Here is an 18,027-nt window from a genome sequence, read left to right as displayed (position 1 = left end):
TCTTAGTTCTAGGATATACTGTTTCTCTCCCATTCATGAATAATTTTCTGTGAAACCTGTGTCTGAGTAAGTCCTCTTGTACATTAAATATCAGCAGCCTGGATCCAACACCCACCCAAAACTGAGCCAGCCTGAACAGTTCTGAGCTTGGTACCCTTCACCCACAGAGATGGTCTGGAAAGCAGAGTGCTGTGCATTGGTTTTTTAAGGCCATTGATACTCTTCCAGGAGCAGCAGCTGGGTCTGGAAGCATCTGAAATTTCCTTGAAGAGATCTGAGCCTTGTCCACCCACCCCACCCGGACATGGTCTCCCCATGGAGCAGCAATAGTACTGATGCCTGGAAGTAGGTCCTTAAAGGTGCTTACCTTTGCCTGCTGAGAGCCAAGAGCAATCAGTGACACCCCTGAGCTGGGGTAGCAGACAGAAATCCAGATGGAGGAGAGCCCACTGCTCACAGCAATTCACAAATGAAAAGCAAACTGGATTTTTTAAAATATATTTATTCCTGAAAGTGTACAACCAGAATATAACAATATTCCTTGGTGAAAGCAAAATAGAAAATGGTAGGAAATGAAGGTCAAGGGAAAAACATTTGCATGTTCCAAGGGAAGAAGTCTCCAGAGACAGAACTTGGAGACTCCTCAAGCTTGGAAGTTAAGGTCATATTTCTACACTACAGAAATTTCCTAGAGCAGATCCATAACTTATGTATCTCATTGTGACTCACAACTTGATGGAATGGGTTTCTAGTTTGTTCTCTCTGAGAACCCAATTATTTCAAGTGCATCACACCAGTAAATGAAATTGGTGCACTGCTTTATTTATTATTAGGTATTTGTTTTTCTTTATCATGACTGCATTATAGCTGCCACAAATACTCAAACCAGCTGAATTGAAACAGCATATTTTCTTGAATATTTCCAATCCCTCTAAGCCTTGGTACTTTACATGTTCTCCAATACTTGGATTTTTCTGACTAATGAACTCTTCTATTTGCTGGAAAATATTGAATGCAATTAGTACTTCAGTGCACAGCCTCAATGTATGCTGTGCCTAGCAGCCGAGCACTGTAAAAGAGCACAGTGCTTGGCAGAAGAATCCCAAAGATAAAAGGGAGATTTATGCACACTCCCACCAAGGCCTAATGCAGAATTTAATTGGCAAGGTTGGCAATAAAGGGGCTGCAGAGAGAGCCACAAAGGTTATGGCCCCAGTGCAAGTCACAAAGCAGTAACAAGTTATGATTCCCAGGCTAAAAGATCAGAACTTACATTTGGTTCCTCACCTCGCACTCCCCCATGCCAGGCTGCACAAAGTGTTCTCATCACGTCAGCCTATTCCTTTGCTCTTCTCAGACCAGCTTTATCTCCTCAAGGGGAGATACAAATCACTCCATCCAACCCTTCTGCAATTGCATCCAGCCTGTGCCGGCACTCCTCCCGCAGCTGCTCCAGCTCTCTCTGCAGGCTGGCCTCTCTCATCCGCAGTTCTCTGATCACCTCTGTAGCACTGACAGCTGAAACAGGCTCCTTGGATACACACTGGCCAAAGCCTGTTTTGCTGGCAGGATGTTTGCTCCTCAACACCAACCTGTACAAACCATGCATTTTATTTTTTTTCGGAGCACAAAGGCGTGTAAGATCTAGCAGTTTTAGTTCAACACTTTCCTGTATCTTTCTAGCAGTGGCAGAGAACCCTTCCTTCTGTAGTTCTTCCTCTCTTGCCTTCACCTGTAGAGAGAAATAAAAAAAAACAGGAGGGGAAGAGTATGGTACATTTCTGTGAAAAAAAAATCCTCCCAGCAGGAAACAACACAAAATGTCATGTTTGGACTAGGATGTACCAAAAAGAAGAGCCAACTGTGAGTACAAACTAAAGCGTGTGGCAGTGAAAACTGAATTAAGCTAACATGTGCTTTCTATCAGGCAGCAGCCTCAGTAACCAAAAAGCTGCCTGTAGCCATTTGTTTGCAGATTCACAGTCCATCAGCCTCTCCACTGATGACTAATACACAAGGGCTCTGCATGCTTCCCTCTTACTGAGGAGTGGGTGGTTTGGCTTCAGAGGAAAACACACGGAGCAAAAAGGGGGACCCAGCAGAGCAACCTTCATCACTGTTGTGCTTTAAGCCACCAGGCTGTCATAACAGATTAATTGCCTTGTGAATAACAGCATTATTTCAGTTTGCAAATGCTTTCTGCATTTGGCAATGCTAAAAAGTAGGGATGACAACTGTAAGTTAGCAATTCCTTCATTCTCAATTCCCATTATGGGGTAACAATTAGGAAAAGGAAAATAATGGACCAGAGACAAAGAACTAGAGGCCAAGACAAAAATGATTACCAGGTAGCACACTTTCAGTGAAGACAGACCCCAACAAAACAAAAGCTTTTCTTTGACAGAATCACAGGATGATAAAAGCTGTAGTATATTCTGGAATTTCTCCAAAGCATTTGACTTAATGTTCTCTAACAATTTGAGTTGAACAACTTGCAAGATGGTAATTGCCTTGCCAATTTTACTAGTGGATTAAATACGAATTCAGTGACTCATCTCAAAATGCACTTGTCAGTGGGGAAACATCGCTAAGAAGAGGCACCCTACTCAGGCCTTCAGGGAAATGGTTCTTGGTCCAATGGGATTTTCTGTTTCTGCTATGGCAACAAGCTGCCAAATCAGTTCAGCCAAAAAGTAGCAAAGTTTCAGAAAAGGGGTGCTGCCTCTGCAACCTGCACAAATCCTAGAGCTCTCCTGAGACTTGTGTGCAGTTCTGGAGTTCATGCTTCAAAAAACCACAGAGAAACAGAGAGTAGGATTCAAAGGCAGGTCACCCAATGACCCACAGCTCAGTAAACAAGCTTTAAGAGTATGAAACTTCAAGAGTTCAAAATATCCCATTTATGGAGACAGTTATATAATTAGTTTTAGTTCCTAAAAAAAAGTGGAAAAGAAGGTGGTGAGAGATCAGACTGCTGACAAAGCCATATGAAGATCAAATGGATGAAAATTCAAGTTAGATATTCAGCTTCAGAGTAAGACATTGTTTCCTACTGTGAGGATAATGAACCATGAAATGCTTCACTGCAGCTCCAGGGATGAATCCTTTGGCCAAAGCTCAGCTCAGGTCAAGCTCAGTGCTAATGATACCCCTTCCAGCCTTGAAACTGCTCTGCAACCCCTCCCATTCCTGGCCGCGGGTGAAGCTGAACAACTCCTTGGGGTTTTAAAACTGCAGATCTGCATTAAGATATCAGCACCTCACGCATTAGGGCTTTGACAAGTTCCCTGTAAAGTCAGAGATATTCTGGCAGCTCTCTGAAGCACCAGAGATCAAGCAGAGCTCAAAGCAGCCACAGTTGCAAGGACAAGAGTCCTAAGGTAGAAAAGCCCCTTCGCCTTTGCCACCATCAAGCTACAGCTGCTCAGAGTCAAACCAGCTGCTGTATCTGGAGAAAAAGGGCTTTTTTCCATAGATCAGTGGGGAAGGTTTTACTACCGACACAAGTTCAGAAGCTTATGAAATATAGGGGATCAGTCTACATTCTCTAACAGGTGCAAGGTGCAGGTGCAAGGGCTGCAGTCACAGTCAAATTTCCCCACTGACACCAACTTCATCAGGGCTTCACTCACTCATCCCACATCTTCCTTCAGAGTATCTTCATGAGTTTTGCAGCCAAGTAATTAATCCTCTCCATAGTCTTCTGATGAGTTATTGTCACCCCTCAGCCTCTGCTTAAAAAAGATTAAGAAAATCAATCAAATCAGAGAGGGAGTAAATTTCTCTGAATTTTTGCTAACACATTAAAGGCTTTATTGATGCAGAACCATCTGTTAAAGGAGACCTCTGTTGATTAAGGCATTTGAATAGAGAATTGAAGCTGAGAGAAGTCTATCTTTGTCCAAGAACCAGGGGTCCCTCTTTATCATAATCCCCAAGGAATCCCAGGACATCTCTTGCTGTTGGCTAAAAGAATATCTGAGGTCCAATTCTCTAACACCGCTTTAGAAGGAACAAAACCAAAAAAATAAATTCAATGTTATCTAGTCTCCCCACAGCCAATGAATAAATGGAAAATTATGTTTGCACAAAGTGGATTTAACGCTGGAATCCAGGATGGGAAAAATTTCCAGTTACTTACAAATAACAACATCACTCAGCAAACAGAGCCCACAAAATGTTACTTATTTCTCGCATTAAACTCAAGCAGAAACAAAGTAGGGTTGTATAAAAGCATTCTTAATGAAACATAGGTTTTCATTCTTTCCACTGGTCAAAAATGGAGAATTTTAATATCATATACGAGACACATGATGGAGGAACAGCACGCTCCTCTCAGCACTAAGTGCATTGAGTTCTAACTCACAGCAATAGTAGGGATAAGAATTACTATACAGAAGCAGGAGCGGCTGTAAGGACAGGAAAAACAGCCTTACAGTCAGGGAAGTGTAATAAATTCCTACATCCGAGGATCAGAAGGGTGCTGCACATACTATTTTCTATAAAGAGGACCAATATTTCCTGGGATAACATTAGATAAATTTAAGAGGGAAAATTTTCAAATTAATGAATATGAAATAAGAGAACAAGTTCAGCAAAGCACTATTTATTTCCTATCAGCACAATGTGGAGTTGGAAAGCTACCTCCCCTTCTTTCCTACACTGTTCTTCCTGGAAGGCTCTGCAGCAATATGTATGGCCACAAATATATTCTTGTTGCAGTTTATAGATTTCAATTGCTAAAAATCTCTGAGGGTTACCTTCAAGCAATATCCTTTACTCTTCACATCCTGAATGCTTGTGAAAATACTCAATAATCTCTTCCTGTATGGTTAATTGATGCTCTCTAACAGCTTGCTGTCTCCCATTAGTCAGCACACAATGATTATTCTCCTCTGCAAAACAATCTCAATAGACCACTTTGTATTAAACAAACATATTGTAAAAGATTAGGAGCCTCAGCATTTTGTGCCTGCCCATTTCTATCCCACAGCTCTGCCTTTCAGTCTCAATCTACCAGCCGGAATTTGAATTCCCAATTAGGTGCATAGTGCTGTCTGACAACTGCTGCACATCCTCTCCAAATAAATACAACAACATGATAATCATCGTTTCCACTTCTACAGAATCAGCCTCATCCCAAAGGGAGCTAGTGCACTTTGAGAAAATCCACTCCAAATGTAGAGGGAATCAACTGATGAAGAATCAGAATCTTCAAAAAATGACACATATCCCACTCTGCAGCGGGTACTGACCTGGTTAGTTGTTCACGGCAGAGCAGCCACTCACAGACACTGAGTCCATGGCAGTGTGCTGTCTCTCTGTGCACTCCAGCATCAACATATTCTACCAGATTTCACTCTCCCAAGATAAGTGAGCAGGAACCTCCCATGGCACACAGGCATCCTCACCAGCTCTACAAGGGCTGTAGATGGAGAGATGCCATGAGTTCACACTGAGGCAAATACTCCTGCTGGGTTCTTACCAGCTCTTCATCTCACCCTGTCACCAACCACTGTTTGGGACAGGACAGTGGCCAAACTGCCCCAGGTGCTCGTAAATGTTTTCCTTTCAATAACTTCAGTCCTCAAAAGGTATTAGAAACTAAAAGCTAATGGGAAAACTATAACAACTTCCATGTTCTAAGGAGAAGCCAACAAGCTAGTGGAGTTGCAGATAGCAGGATTGCTTCTTAGATCAGACTGAAAAGGAACCAAAGTTACAGACAGCCTGTGCTGCCCTTCTCAACCAAACCTGGCACAGTGCAAGGGGTTGCAGTGTGCACATGCACAGATAATGCTAGCAGATTCTCCTACAGGAATATGCAAAGGAATAAACACCATAATAAAACAGATCTCTTCAACATTAGCTGGAGGGTGGGCAGCTGCCTTCTCATTCCTGACAGGGTGGGATCAAGCCAGGCAAGGCATCCATCAAGTGTGGAAAGGATTTACCATCTCCCCAGGACATCATTATGACAGATGCTGCATTTCCAAAAACATTCAGGCTGACATCTGATTGAGAAAAATGGCCAAGCCAAACCAGAAAAGGATGGGCTCAGTAGAATTGGAAAGGGGAACATCCAAAGGTGAGGCACATCCAAAAAACAAGCTGAGCAGGCAGCTTGGCTCAATCCCCACCACAGTGAATTAACTTTTGCACCAATGCACATAAGGGACTTCAAGCCTGCAAACACTAACAAACATGATGAATTTCCCCATCACTTCATTATCCCTACCTTCTCTGAAATGTCTTCTAACCAAAGATACTACTGGCTGTCCTTTTCATCCAGACAGCTATCCCAGCTATTTTCAGTCCTGGGAATCCTCTGGCTTTGTATAAATCCTATGACAATGAGTTCAGTGGGCAAATCACGGAAAAGGTAACATGTCACACATTTTAAGTGAGCTGCCTTCCAGCTTCTTTGCATGTTGCATTGTTTTGAGGCCAGAACAGTAATATCCAGATTCACCTCCCCTTGACATGTAATAATTTGTCATGTGGACTGCCCTGGTCTTTCCATGCCCATCTTGTGAAGCTCCACTTCCATCAGTGGCTTAAGATGCTCCACACATCTAGCTCACTTGATCTCTCCTCAAAGAGAAGAACATCCAGCCCCTCAGCTCCCTCACATTTGCCTGGACCTTTCTGGTCATGAGCTTCCCAGAGCTTTGTGTTTCATTCTGTAGCAGTTGGAAACATCCCAGAGGGCCTGATCTCTCTCACAATATTAATAACCCACAACTGAAAAGTGCAGTAAAAGTTACTTACAAAATGGTTCTCTTTCTGCTAAGAAGCAAGCTGAACGTGAACTTATTTGGAGGGAATTTTACCAGCACGCAAGACATCCCAAAGAGACGCTAAGAGATCTAGATAACCACATCATGTTACTTAAATAATTTCCAGTAATGACCTAGGAAAATTGACAATCTTCCAAATGCTGAGAGTGAACATTTCAACTTGTTAAAACTTCACGTGGCAGCCTGAAAGCCTCAGAAAGCAAACTGAATGCTCTGCCTCACAGTTACAAGCCTGAAGGAAGCCACTAGCTAGTGATGGAGGTTTAAAAAGCAGCAGCAAGGAAAGGTCTAAACACCTGCTTTGAGGAAAAGAGTGGGGAGAGGCACAGGAGCATTTCCATTTTATGATCACGTTGTTGCCAGCTTCAAAGAAGGAACAGAGAACCAAATGGCTGGAGTTCCTTTAGAAGCAGATGATAAAGACCAGAATCATGTCATTATTTTTAAGTCACAATCTCTTCATATTATTCTAAGGATTTTGTAGAAATGGTTATAAGAGTATCACTCAGAAAATCACTCTTTAGAAAAGCCTAAAAATGGTCCATTTTCTGTTTCCAGTCCTATCTGTGCACTCATCTCGTATTTCTCTCATGAACAGGGAGAAGACCCCACATGCATACAGTATGAAACACAAATTATCCTTGCCATGCTGTACAGATACTACAAACTGCAATGCCTGCCTCTGCCAGAAAAAACAGTGCAGCTTGCTCCTTTGTGCTTCTACTCACAAAGAACAAACAGGAAAATCTCAGATCTTGTCTTTTTGAGTTGGAGAATGAAAGGAAATTAGGAAATATAAATGGATGCAATATCCAAGCCATGAAGTCAGGCTCCTTTGCTATCAGGGCATAATAATCCAACACATTTCATAAACTCATCTAGTTCCTCTGAAAACACTACAGAGCATTTTAACTTGCAGAATTTTTTACTCCTAAAGGAAGCTCATTCCCAAGCTTTATTTTAAAGCTATCACGTCTAAGATGGCCCCTGAAGTGAAATATTACATGCTTGGAAACAGAAGATTAATGAGGGGTCAGCCTGCATAAATAGAAGAGACCTGCAAGGCCAGCTGGAGCATTCACCTGCCTGGCTTTGAAGAGCTCCACAGCACATTGCAAAACCCCAAGCACGGGTTCCCCAGCCTAGAGGAGCTGCCCAGAGCGACCAGTCTCCCTGTAAACTGAGCAGACTCTCATTCAACACACAAGTATCAATTTCGGATAAAGGTCTGTAGGTAAAAAATGGAAGTGGGATAAGCATGGAGATACTGGCACTGCTCAGAGCTGCCAGCATGGATGCTGTGCACAAATCCTGACAGCTGAGCACTGGAAACCAGGTGTGGCAAATTGAGGCTGGTTTAGGAGTTTTCAGTTTCCACAATGCAAGCCAGGTCAGTCCAGGGGCTGAACCTTGCAAATACTTGTCTTTAATCAGTACACCCTAAATAACACTTTCTAAAGGATCATTATTTATACCTTGTATTGTCTTACGATTTATATCTAGTGTTTTTTCCACCAGCACCGCCAAGGAATGCCTTGCAGAGCTGCAATCCCAGCTGACAGTCTATCCAGGATATAGAAAACAGGATACACGAAACAGGATAGAGAAGGATTTGCAAACTCTTTTTAAGAAAGTCCTCCCTGTCATCACTGAAAAAACAGCATCAAGTACAAGAGAAAAGAGCAAAAGGCAATGATAAGCAAAAGTATCAATAACATATTAAGGGGAAGAGCAGAGTCACTATAAGCATAGCAGAAACATCTCTAAATATTAAATAAGAGTGGAATACAATCAAAATAGTCACAGGGATCCCACAATTCCCACCCACAACCACTTTACGCTCCCATACAAGAATTTCCTGGCTATACAACACACACTCTGCACCTTGCTGCACACAGAGTAACACTGAGAAACAGCACCATGGTCTGCCTGTGAGAGAAGATGTCCAAACAGAGTCCCAAAGATCACTAGGGACAGCAAGAGCTGAACATGCCAGCATTGCTGTTCCCTGTGTTTCTCACTGTACAGAACAGAAATCAATAACCCAAGAAGTTTGTGTGTCCCCAAAGACATAAAAATAAAGCCTTTTTCACACATAAGTAGGGTGAGAACTTTACAGTTCTTTAACAATAAACAATAATTTGGCTGGGCACCATTTTTTTTAACAAAATTCTTCGGTGGTTTTTTTTTTTGAACAATGATGGTTAAGGATATGACAAATGCTTTCCCCTTCCTTAGCTGTAAGACAGTAACCCACTCAGCCTCAGAGGAACGGAGAAAGGCACCATTTCAAGGGATGCTGTAAATGCATAATTGACAAAATCAAATCTGGCAGCTCCTACTGCTGGGAAAAATTACAAAGCAGGGGGGACAGGACCCTGCAGAACAGGAAAATCAGGCCCCCAAAATCATCTAAAGCCATTTGCTGCTTATACACAAAAGTCCACAAGTTAAAGCAAAACTAATATCTGCAATCAGCTGTTCTGGAAACACTACAACACTGAGTAAGCAGGTGTTTTACTATAAAAAAATACCTTACTCTAATTTCAAATTCATGTCCTATAGTAACTTGCCCAAATGTAATTTTAAACCTTTAAGAAAGCTACAGTTAGTACTGCAGCTCTATAAACCTTGTCTCGTCGAATCAAGCTTCTCTGCTGTAAGCTTTCAAAGGTTTTAATTTGCTGCAGCAATTTCTACACACTAAAGAGTAACCAGTTTAAAAAGCTGAAAACCATCACTTGCTATTTTAAAAGCTGAAGACTTCCCACACTGTCCTGCCTAAATGAGGTTTCTTTCTTCTGGTGAGATCCTTGATTGTACACAAAGACACCTGAAATAGCCCATTTAATACCAATTTTCATGCATTTATGGATTAAAGTAATAATAAACTGTTTGAATAGTCTAACCTACTAAAAGCACAAGCTAAAGTATCTCACCTGGCAATTTCTGTAATGTTCTGCTACTTCCTGGTAAACTACAGGGTTTCTTGTAGAAACATATACTTTAGGGGTTTTAAACACAGGCTCCAGCTCCCTATCACTGCATTACCTCAGCAGTGAAATTACATTTACAGTTAAAAATATGTCCCTTCTCAGCAAGTTCCGCCTCAGCCACTGTGTCTTCTTTTACCATCTTTCATCTAATACCCTCGAAATTCCTCTTCTGCCTAAGAACCTCCAGAACACGATCCAGCTATGAACTTTGCCCTGGTTAAATTACACTATTCTCAATTCTCAAAGAGCTGGACCAAATTAAATCCCTTATTACCCCTCCTTTAATCCTTTCCAATCTTTCAAGCATTTGTGAGGGTGGTATAAGTGGGGCCAACACATTTCATTAAGCTCTGAATTGTGATCTATATCTTATCTGCCCAGTGGCAGACAGCAACATTTAGTTGCCAATAACCTAACAACTCTTCCATGACCCATTACCCTCTATTTCCTAAGGCCCCGAAATGGAAAGGTTTGCACATATCCAAAACCTGATGCTGTAGGCAGATCAAACTCATTTGAAGTACATATTTCTTACTAAACCCACACCCCAGCAACAGTAAGAAACTCAAGTAATTTCTTTCAGCTTAACAATAATTACAACAGCTAAAACAAAATTTCACCTTACTATAATTAGTAATTTCTAACACTCTTTATTAGCTCAGCAGGAGGAAAAAATCTCAGGCCTTTGGTATTGGTGGTGAAGAAATTAAAGGGGTGATCCCAAAGTAATACTGATGGGGCCATTATTTGTACCATAAACTATGAAGATATTTTAGAAGGGTTGTAAAGCTGAGCTATAGCAACTGACAGAAGATGTAATTATACAGGCAGCTGCATTCCAAATTTTGCCCGAGATCTGCAATTTCCTGCAATTAGAAAGGAATGTGTGCATCTCCAATCTTTTGCATTTTAACGCAAGACATTCACTATCAGAATGCTAACTCCCAATGTCATTCCAAAACAAAATGACAGGGAAGCCAAGGAGAGGCCAGGTACCTATTTTATCTAGGAATAGATCTTTTAACTGGGGGAGGAGTCCTCTGAGAAGAAACTACAAATAAGTTTTAATACCCAGAACATACATAGCTGCATCTGACAGAAAGGGCTGTCACAGTCTGGCAGGGCACTGCTGCTCTGTTTCAATTATACATCCAATGCTGCAAAGCACTTCCTAAGCCTTCAGATCAACATCCACACTGTTCTCCAATGGAAAGCTTTTAGATAGCAAGGAAGCACAGTAATGGAAAGTTAGATGTTAATTAAAGCATCTAGATGACAGAATTTCATAAAGAGGAGTGACCTCTTCTTCTCTGAAAGGATAACATATTTTTGTTGGCTTTGTTTGGTTTGTTTTGAGGGCTTTTTGCTTTGTTCTTGTTTTTGGTTTGTTTTTTTTTTTTAAGATATTCCACTAGGTCTGTATTTAAGACTCATGTATCTAAACACACTGATGGAAGTCAGAAAAGTCAATTTAGCTTAATATAAAGAAAAAGTATATGGGATTAGGAAAACAGGAAAGAACAACATTAAGATTTTTCAGGGACTTTACCAGCAAAATACAAATATACCTCCAAATATCAACGCAAAAGCTCACGACTGATAAAAGCATTGCCTGTGTGCTGAGCTTACAAATAACTATGACACAGGCAAAGCCAAGGGGAAATTAATCCTCTTTGGCCTCAGAGCAACTGAACTCTATGACAGCTGCACCGTGAGCCTGTGTGAGCAGACTTGCTTACAGTGAGGGCTTCACCCAGCTCTCCTCCTGTGCTGGAGTTGCATTGGTCTACCCTAAAAGAGATGCACAGAGGCAGCTCCTTCAAGGATAGCCTCTAGGTTGGATTGCTTAAGGACATACCTGAGGCATACAGCCCAGAACTCAGGCAGCTATGCTGAAAGCCTCCTGAGACACATTCCTCCTCCACAAAGCTATAAAAATGTATCCTGACTCAGGGGAGACCTTATTGTTCTACACAACTACCTGAAAGGAGGCTGTAGACAGGTGGAGGTTGGTCTCTTGTCCCAGGTAACTAGCGACAGGACAAGAGGAAACAGCCTCAAGCTGTGCCAGGGGAGGTTTATGTTGGATATTAGGAAAAATTACTTCATGGAAAGGGTTGTCAAATGCTGGAACAGGCTGCCCAGGGAAGTGGTTGAGTCACCATCCCTGGAGGGATTTAAAGGGATTTAAAGGACATGTAGATGTGTAGATGTGGCACTAAGGGATGCAGTTTAGTGGTGTGCGTGGCAGTGCTGGGTTGGACTTGACAATCTTAGTGGGTTTTTTCCAATCTAAGCAATTCCATGATTCCACGATTCTATTCTATGATATTTTTGTACTCTCTGTGCCTGAGCTTTTGGCACATGTAATTTGCTTTTCCACTGGTTAACTTTTGAGGAGAACAACTGAAATAAAATAAAAAAAATAGATGGGAGTCAAAAATGTTATGCTGTTGCAACAACTCTGCAGAACCAGACAGGGACAAATCTTAAAATAATAAAGGTCCTCAAAGAAACTTCTGCATCACCTCTGTTCACCTGAAGAGGATTCCAGCACAAAAAGAGCAGATATGAAGCTTCAGCAAGAGCATACAAGAAGATGATCAGAATCACTGTGCTCTGGAGCCAAGAGCTCATCCAAAACTTTACAGCTTCTTCCCAAGAAGGCTGCCACTGCTCTAAGGAAGTGGGACAGCTCCAAGCAGGAATATCAAACTTCCAGATTCTTTACCATCAGCTACAAGAAGACACAGTTCATACTTGTGAAAGTCCTATATGCCACACAATTCTGAATGCAGACCACAGGGAATAAGAGAAAAACACCTACTTCCCTCTCCAAATTAGAAATCTTCAGCATTTTGCAGTAATTAAAAAAGTTTCATTCTAACATTCCAGCCTTTCATAATGCATTTCTTTTTAACTGTAGTTTTATCTCTAGACTTTCCCAAATCCTTGAATTTAATTACAAGATTACACAAATGGAAGTAGTAACAGGCACATAGTGAAAATATATGATACAGAACCCAGAATATGTAAGTAATTCAGACACTTGCAGAAAAGCTGCAGGGCTATTTTGAAAAAGACCCTGACAACTACAAATTACAAAGGAAGGCAACAGACAAGTATTGCTTCGTATAATAAATTGCTCACTTACTTTTCAATTTGTTCTACCAAACTTTTATCTTGGGCAGCAGAGACAAACACTGATGATAGATCATCTCAGATCTAAGTGGCTTGCAGAGGCTTGGAGGGTCCCACTTTGTTTTAAGAAGACCTTCATCACTGTGCAACATAAAAGTAACCCCTTCAGAAAGAGTGCTGCTTGTGCCTTGCACTTCTCTATATCACCCTGCTTTCGGAGAACAGGATGGGAAACAAATTCAAGCAATGTAGTCCCTGTATAGACAGCCAAAACAAGGAATGTTGATGCAAACCACTCCTAAATACAGAGATGAGAGGAAAGCATTACCACCTAGTCATACAAATTTTCAGAAAAGGTTTTTTCTTAAGTAAAAAGTACAAAAAAACCCAACCACCCCTCCCAACTTTTAGGGAATTTCTTCACCCCCAAACCGTTTTGGTTTTCAGTCAGAAAACACTTCCTTGTCCCCTTCAGGGGCTTTGCATGACCACTGCAGAACCTCCACCAGCACCCTGCCCTGCAGTTCTTCTCCCTGCTTTTGGGGGAGGCAGGAGCAGTGCATCCAGAGCAGCAAAGGTCACTCCAGTAGCCCAGCCTATCCACAGCTATAGCAGGAGGCAAAAGAACTTTGACTCCCAGATAGAGATTCGTCTACTGAAAACGTTTTTTCAGTGTCTCAGTGAAAAAGCAGAGAAGTGCATTCAGCAGTTTCTCTTATTATCTCACCATCTGATGGTGAGTAGCAGCTGTAGGTGGATGTGAAGCTGCTTGAATGGCCACTGTGACTCTTTTAGCAGTCAAAGGCCAGGCCTGACAGCTACCCTGCAAGGAGAGAAATCAAACAGGTCTCAGGGTTTTGAGAGAGCCAGTAAGAGGAAGAGCTGAAAGCGGTGAGTTCTGAGCTCAGAAGTGTACTAAAGCTTTATTTAGATGCATCTCTGGCTGGAAAGAAAGTATGTGACAACACCAAATTACAGACTTACTTTTATGTCAGCTCTTCTAAAAGCACAAGGGACAAAGACACAGAAACCAGTTGGATACTTTTTCCTCTTCTGATCAAGTACCCTTGATTTCAGGCAGACGACTGAGAGAACAAGGCCAAGGTTTCAAGAATAAAAGGAAACAAAGTTAAGCTTTGAATGCATGAATACAAACAGTCCTTCTAAAAACACCTCTGTCAACTCTCCAAAAAAACAAGCAGTGCTGCAAAGCAGGCAATGACTAACTCCTGCTGGCAGAGGGGGAACCCATGCTGACAGCTTGCCTAGAGGTGCAAGGCAAGCCAGCTACCTCCTGGAAGTTACTGTCCCCAAAACCCACTCTGAAAGGTTCAGTAAAGCACACTAATAGTGTTTCAGGCAGAGCTATCTAAAACACAGCCACTGGCTATGGTGTTTGGCACGGCCTCTGTCAGCCAGAATTAGCTCTACCCCCAAGGGACTGCCCTTGTGGAGGACAAGGTTTGTTGCAGTGGCTCACCACTTGCAAGACAGTCTTCAAATCTATCAACTTTGTGGTTGCTGGTACCTCAAATCCCACACACCAGCCTCCAAGCTTTTCACATTTGAATGATAAAGGCAATGCTGGGACCTTACACACCTTGTGCATCTGACCCTACAGGCATTCCTAGTCTTCATCCTTGTTTTATTGTGTGCTTTTACTGTGACAACCTAAGTGCTACACTTATTTCTTTAAAATGCACTAAAACATTTACAGTGGCTACAAAACACATTTTCTCAATGCAACGGGGTTTTTTTATGGTTTATCGTTAAATAAAGCTCATCTATAATTTATTGGAGTATAATTCTCCAGCTGCATGTACTACATGTTTCATTGCCTTGGTCAGTATCCAACATCTTCGTAAATAATGCGAGTAAAATATTAACACTGGTTATTTAACTTTAACTGTTCCTGTCACCTGAGCAAACATTCTGCATTTTGGCAAAGGAAGGGAAAACAGAATCTTCTGGGAACTGAGCAAACCTTTCACCCACGCCTATTTCAAACCCCAGAGTTCTGCACACAAAACAGGAGACAGCACTCAAGTTTTTAATGTTTCTCTCTGCCCTAAGGAGCTGGAGTTTTTCAGCATATATAAGCCCCATGAAAAATGTCAGGCTAGGTAATTTATTTTCAGTTACAGTTTTTGTGTGTGTTTGAAATCAGTTTGCTGATTTAGCCACTGGTACATAGAGTGTCTCTCTCTGTCACGCAGTTCAGCACTTATTCAGCAATCTGTGAAGCAAGTTGCATCTGCAAACCAAGAATAAATACTTATCTTTTTCAACCCTTTGTATGCTGCAAGCTTAACATTGACTACTCAAGCCTTGCCAACCTACACACAGTTCTCATAAGCGAGCTAAAGTCTTTCAAAAATCTCCCAGCTCTGCTCATCTGCAGTAACTTTCCACATGGATACCAGCCTTAAACCAGGCTCCCTAGGGGCTTCAGGGCTAAAGCAGATGTTAGATCCTGCTGTCAAACAGAGAACTGACACAGAGAGATGACTCCTTTTCTCCTTCCATCACAAGACAGCACACTGTCCTTCATGAACAATCACTTGGATCTCTACAGGCACTTACCAAAACCAAGAAGCCTCAGATCTCCTGCTAGGAATACTGAGGAGTGACAAATAAACCAATGCAGGAAAATACACGAGCAAAGAGTGAACACAAAGATCAGGATTTACTTCCTACTATTTAGAGCAGATTCATGACTTCTAGTAACCTAAATCTGCTAATACCATGGCAATTCCATCAGCTGCAAATTTAATCCTGCATTTAACTAAATAAGAACTACACGCAAGAGCCATTAGCCTTGTCCCCCCTTGCCATCCTCCTGTCCATGTCCTCCACTGCTCCCTTTGATGGATGTTTCGGATGATCTCTGTGGGTTTCCTCTCCCTACCCAGGCATCTGGGCCCAGCCAACCATGCACTTCCAAAAGCTGCTCCTGTGGTCTTGCTAATTCTTCAGTTTCTTTTCGCATGAGAAGCTCCACTGACAGCTGCTTGGTGCTCCAGATGGAGGTTTGCAAATACAAAGTGGAACACAGAAATGCTCTGGGACCGGAGAAGGGAATATGCTGACTGAGGAAATACACCAGCACTGAACCATTCCCTACCACTCCTCCACTTCCTCCACCCCAGACAGCCTGGATAATTAACTACTCACTACACTAACATCTTCATATTAGCTGAAAGCCCAGAGAACTAGAATAAGCAGCAGCAATAGCAAAGATGAAATGGGAACAGTTTGCTTAAAAAAAAAAGAAAAAAAAGTTTTTGACAAGCCTCAGAGAGTTCTTCAGTGAGAGCTCAGCTGTCTCTGCCACAAGTCCCTGGTTTAAGGCAGAAGAAACAATCCAGCCCCACACCAGTGCAAGAGGAAAAGTAGCACACCAGGAGGCAGTCCAGCCCCACCAGTGCTCCTCAACATTCACATGGCGGAGACAGTAACTAGAATTTATACTTTCCCCACCCACATACATACTGCACATGCCTTTATCTTCATGCAGGTTAGCCACAGTACAGCCAGCAAACACTAGGAGTGGCTACTAGGGACCCACAGCTCCTCACCCTCCTCTCTGATTCACTGTAAGTCACAAAGAAAAACTTTGGAAGTGCACTTGCCCGAATAGATAAAATTCAACTCAATTTCGGTAAGAAAAAACCCCAACCAAAACCAGAAGGATGTAGGACTATGTTTCAGCATCAGCCTCTGCAGCTGCTTCCCAACTTCAAATATTGAAGACTTAAGTCAAAATGCATCAAAAACTATTTTGTCTTTTAGAAATGTAAGATCCTTAGAAAAAAGATCTTTTTATTAGACTCTATGCTGCTCCAGCAGCATTCTGCAATGAGCTGGCAGTGGCAAAAAGTTTTGAGTGAATCACAGAACTCTTGGGATGGAGAGAAAATGCCTCTGTGTTTCAGTCCTCACCACCTCCACTCATTGGGGTGTCCCAGGCCATTCCTGACACCCCTGCACCCTCCTTCTCCCCTGAAAGAAACAAAACATCCCAGTTCCATACAGCCCCTCCCTAACACACTACGAATTCAAAGGGCATTTCTTCTGAAATGAGGAAGCCCTGTACTCTCCTATCCCTATCCAGGCTGTGGGTGCAACAGTTTGGGAAGGTTAGAGGTTACTGAATGGAGGGGGAGGTGATCAATCAGGAGAAAAATACAGAACCAAAGACAGAATGTAGTTTTCAGTGCTCTTCCACTGTCATTAAGGAGGTCTGGTATGGGCTCAACTCAGGGTACTTGGACACACCATCAGCCAAGCACACAAGCACAGCCACCAGTATTTCTAGGGAGAACTCTAGTGTGAAAAGAGCATGTTCAAGCTCAGATTAATGACTCTAAGCCTTTCTGGTACGTGCTCCAGAGGTGTATGCATGAGCAAGCTCCATCCCATCATATTGTCATCTCAAAGGAGTCTGGCTTGCTTTTAAATGCTAGTGAACACAGAGGATCCCAGGATACAATATCCCAAGTTTCAACAAAGGCTCAGAATGGTATAAGCATATGTGATGAAAACTGAAACCATTACCATTTGGAGTCAAATACTCCATATTCCAGCTTGTGAATGCCAAATGTTTAACGAAGACTGAAATCAAATTCTCCCCTCTAAGTGAGGAACAGATAACATGAAATATTCAGAAAGGAAAAAGTAAACAAACAATTGCTCTTCTGGAAATAGGAGATTTCATCTCTCACAGTTAAGTTTGTTTCTGAGAGGAGAAACATTCTTAAAGCTTAACCATTTTCCTCCACTTTTTGATAGTTTACAGATCCCCAAAATGTCACCAAAGAAATTATGATTATTTGCCCAGCACTGCACAGAAAAGAACAAAGCTAACAGTAAGAAAGCCCCATATTCAGATCACACCTCTCTCATATACCTTTTCTCCTCCTTCAAGTTACTGAACACGTTGCTGCCTAGAGATGGATATCAGTTAAAATGTCATATTAATCAGGATTTCAAAAATCACCAAATCCTATTGTAACATTCAAATGTCTTCAACTGAACATCCCTGAAAGGGGAAAGGGTTTCAGGGTCATTCCAAGCACATAACCAAAGAA

The 18,027-nt window shown here is 42.0% G+C and overlaps 1 protein-coding gene across 1 annotated transcript in view; it reads right to left on the bottom strand.

Moving 5' to 3' along the window:
• Positions 1-492: 492 nt before the first annotated feature.
• Positions 493-18,027, bottom strand: part of TEDC1 (tubulin epsilon and delta complex 1) — a 69,895-nt gene continuing 52,360 nt past the window's right edge. Inside the window, exon 8 of the mRNA XM_027658357.1 lies at positions 493-1,732. Within this exon, the coding sequence (XP_027514158.1) occupies positions 1,373-1,732 (360 nt within the window). The 3' untranslated portion in view covers positions 493-1,372. The remainder of the gene's footprint in view (positions 1,733-18,027) is intronic.

Source organism: Corapipo altera, unplaced genomic scaffold (genome assembly GCF_003945725.1).
Source record: "Corapipo altera isolate COAL_440 unplaced genomic scaffold, ASM394572v1 79, whole genome shotgun sequence".
In the NCBI taxonomy this organism is placed as follows: Eukaryota; Metazoa; Chordata; class Aves; order Passeriformes; family Pipridae; genus Corapipo; species Corapipo altera.
Note: the sequence above shows the minus strand (reverse complement) of the source record. Positions and strands in the feature narration are given on the sequence as shown.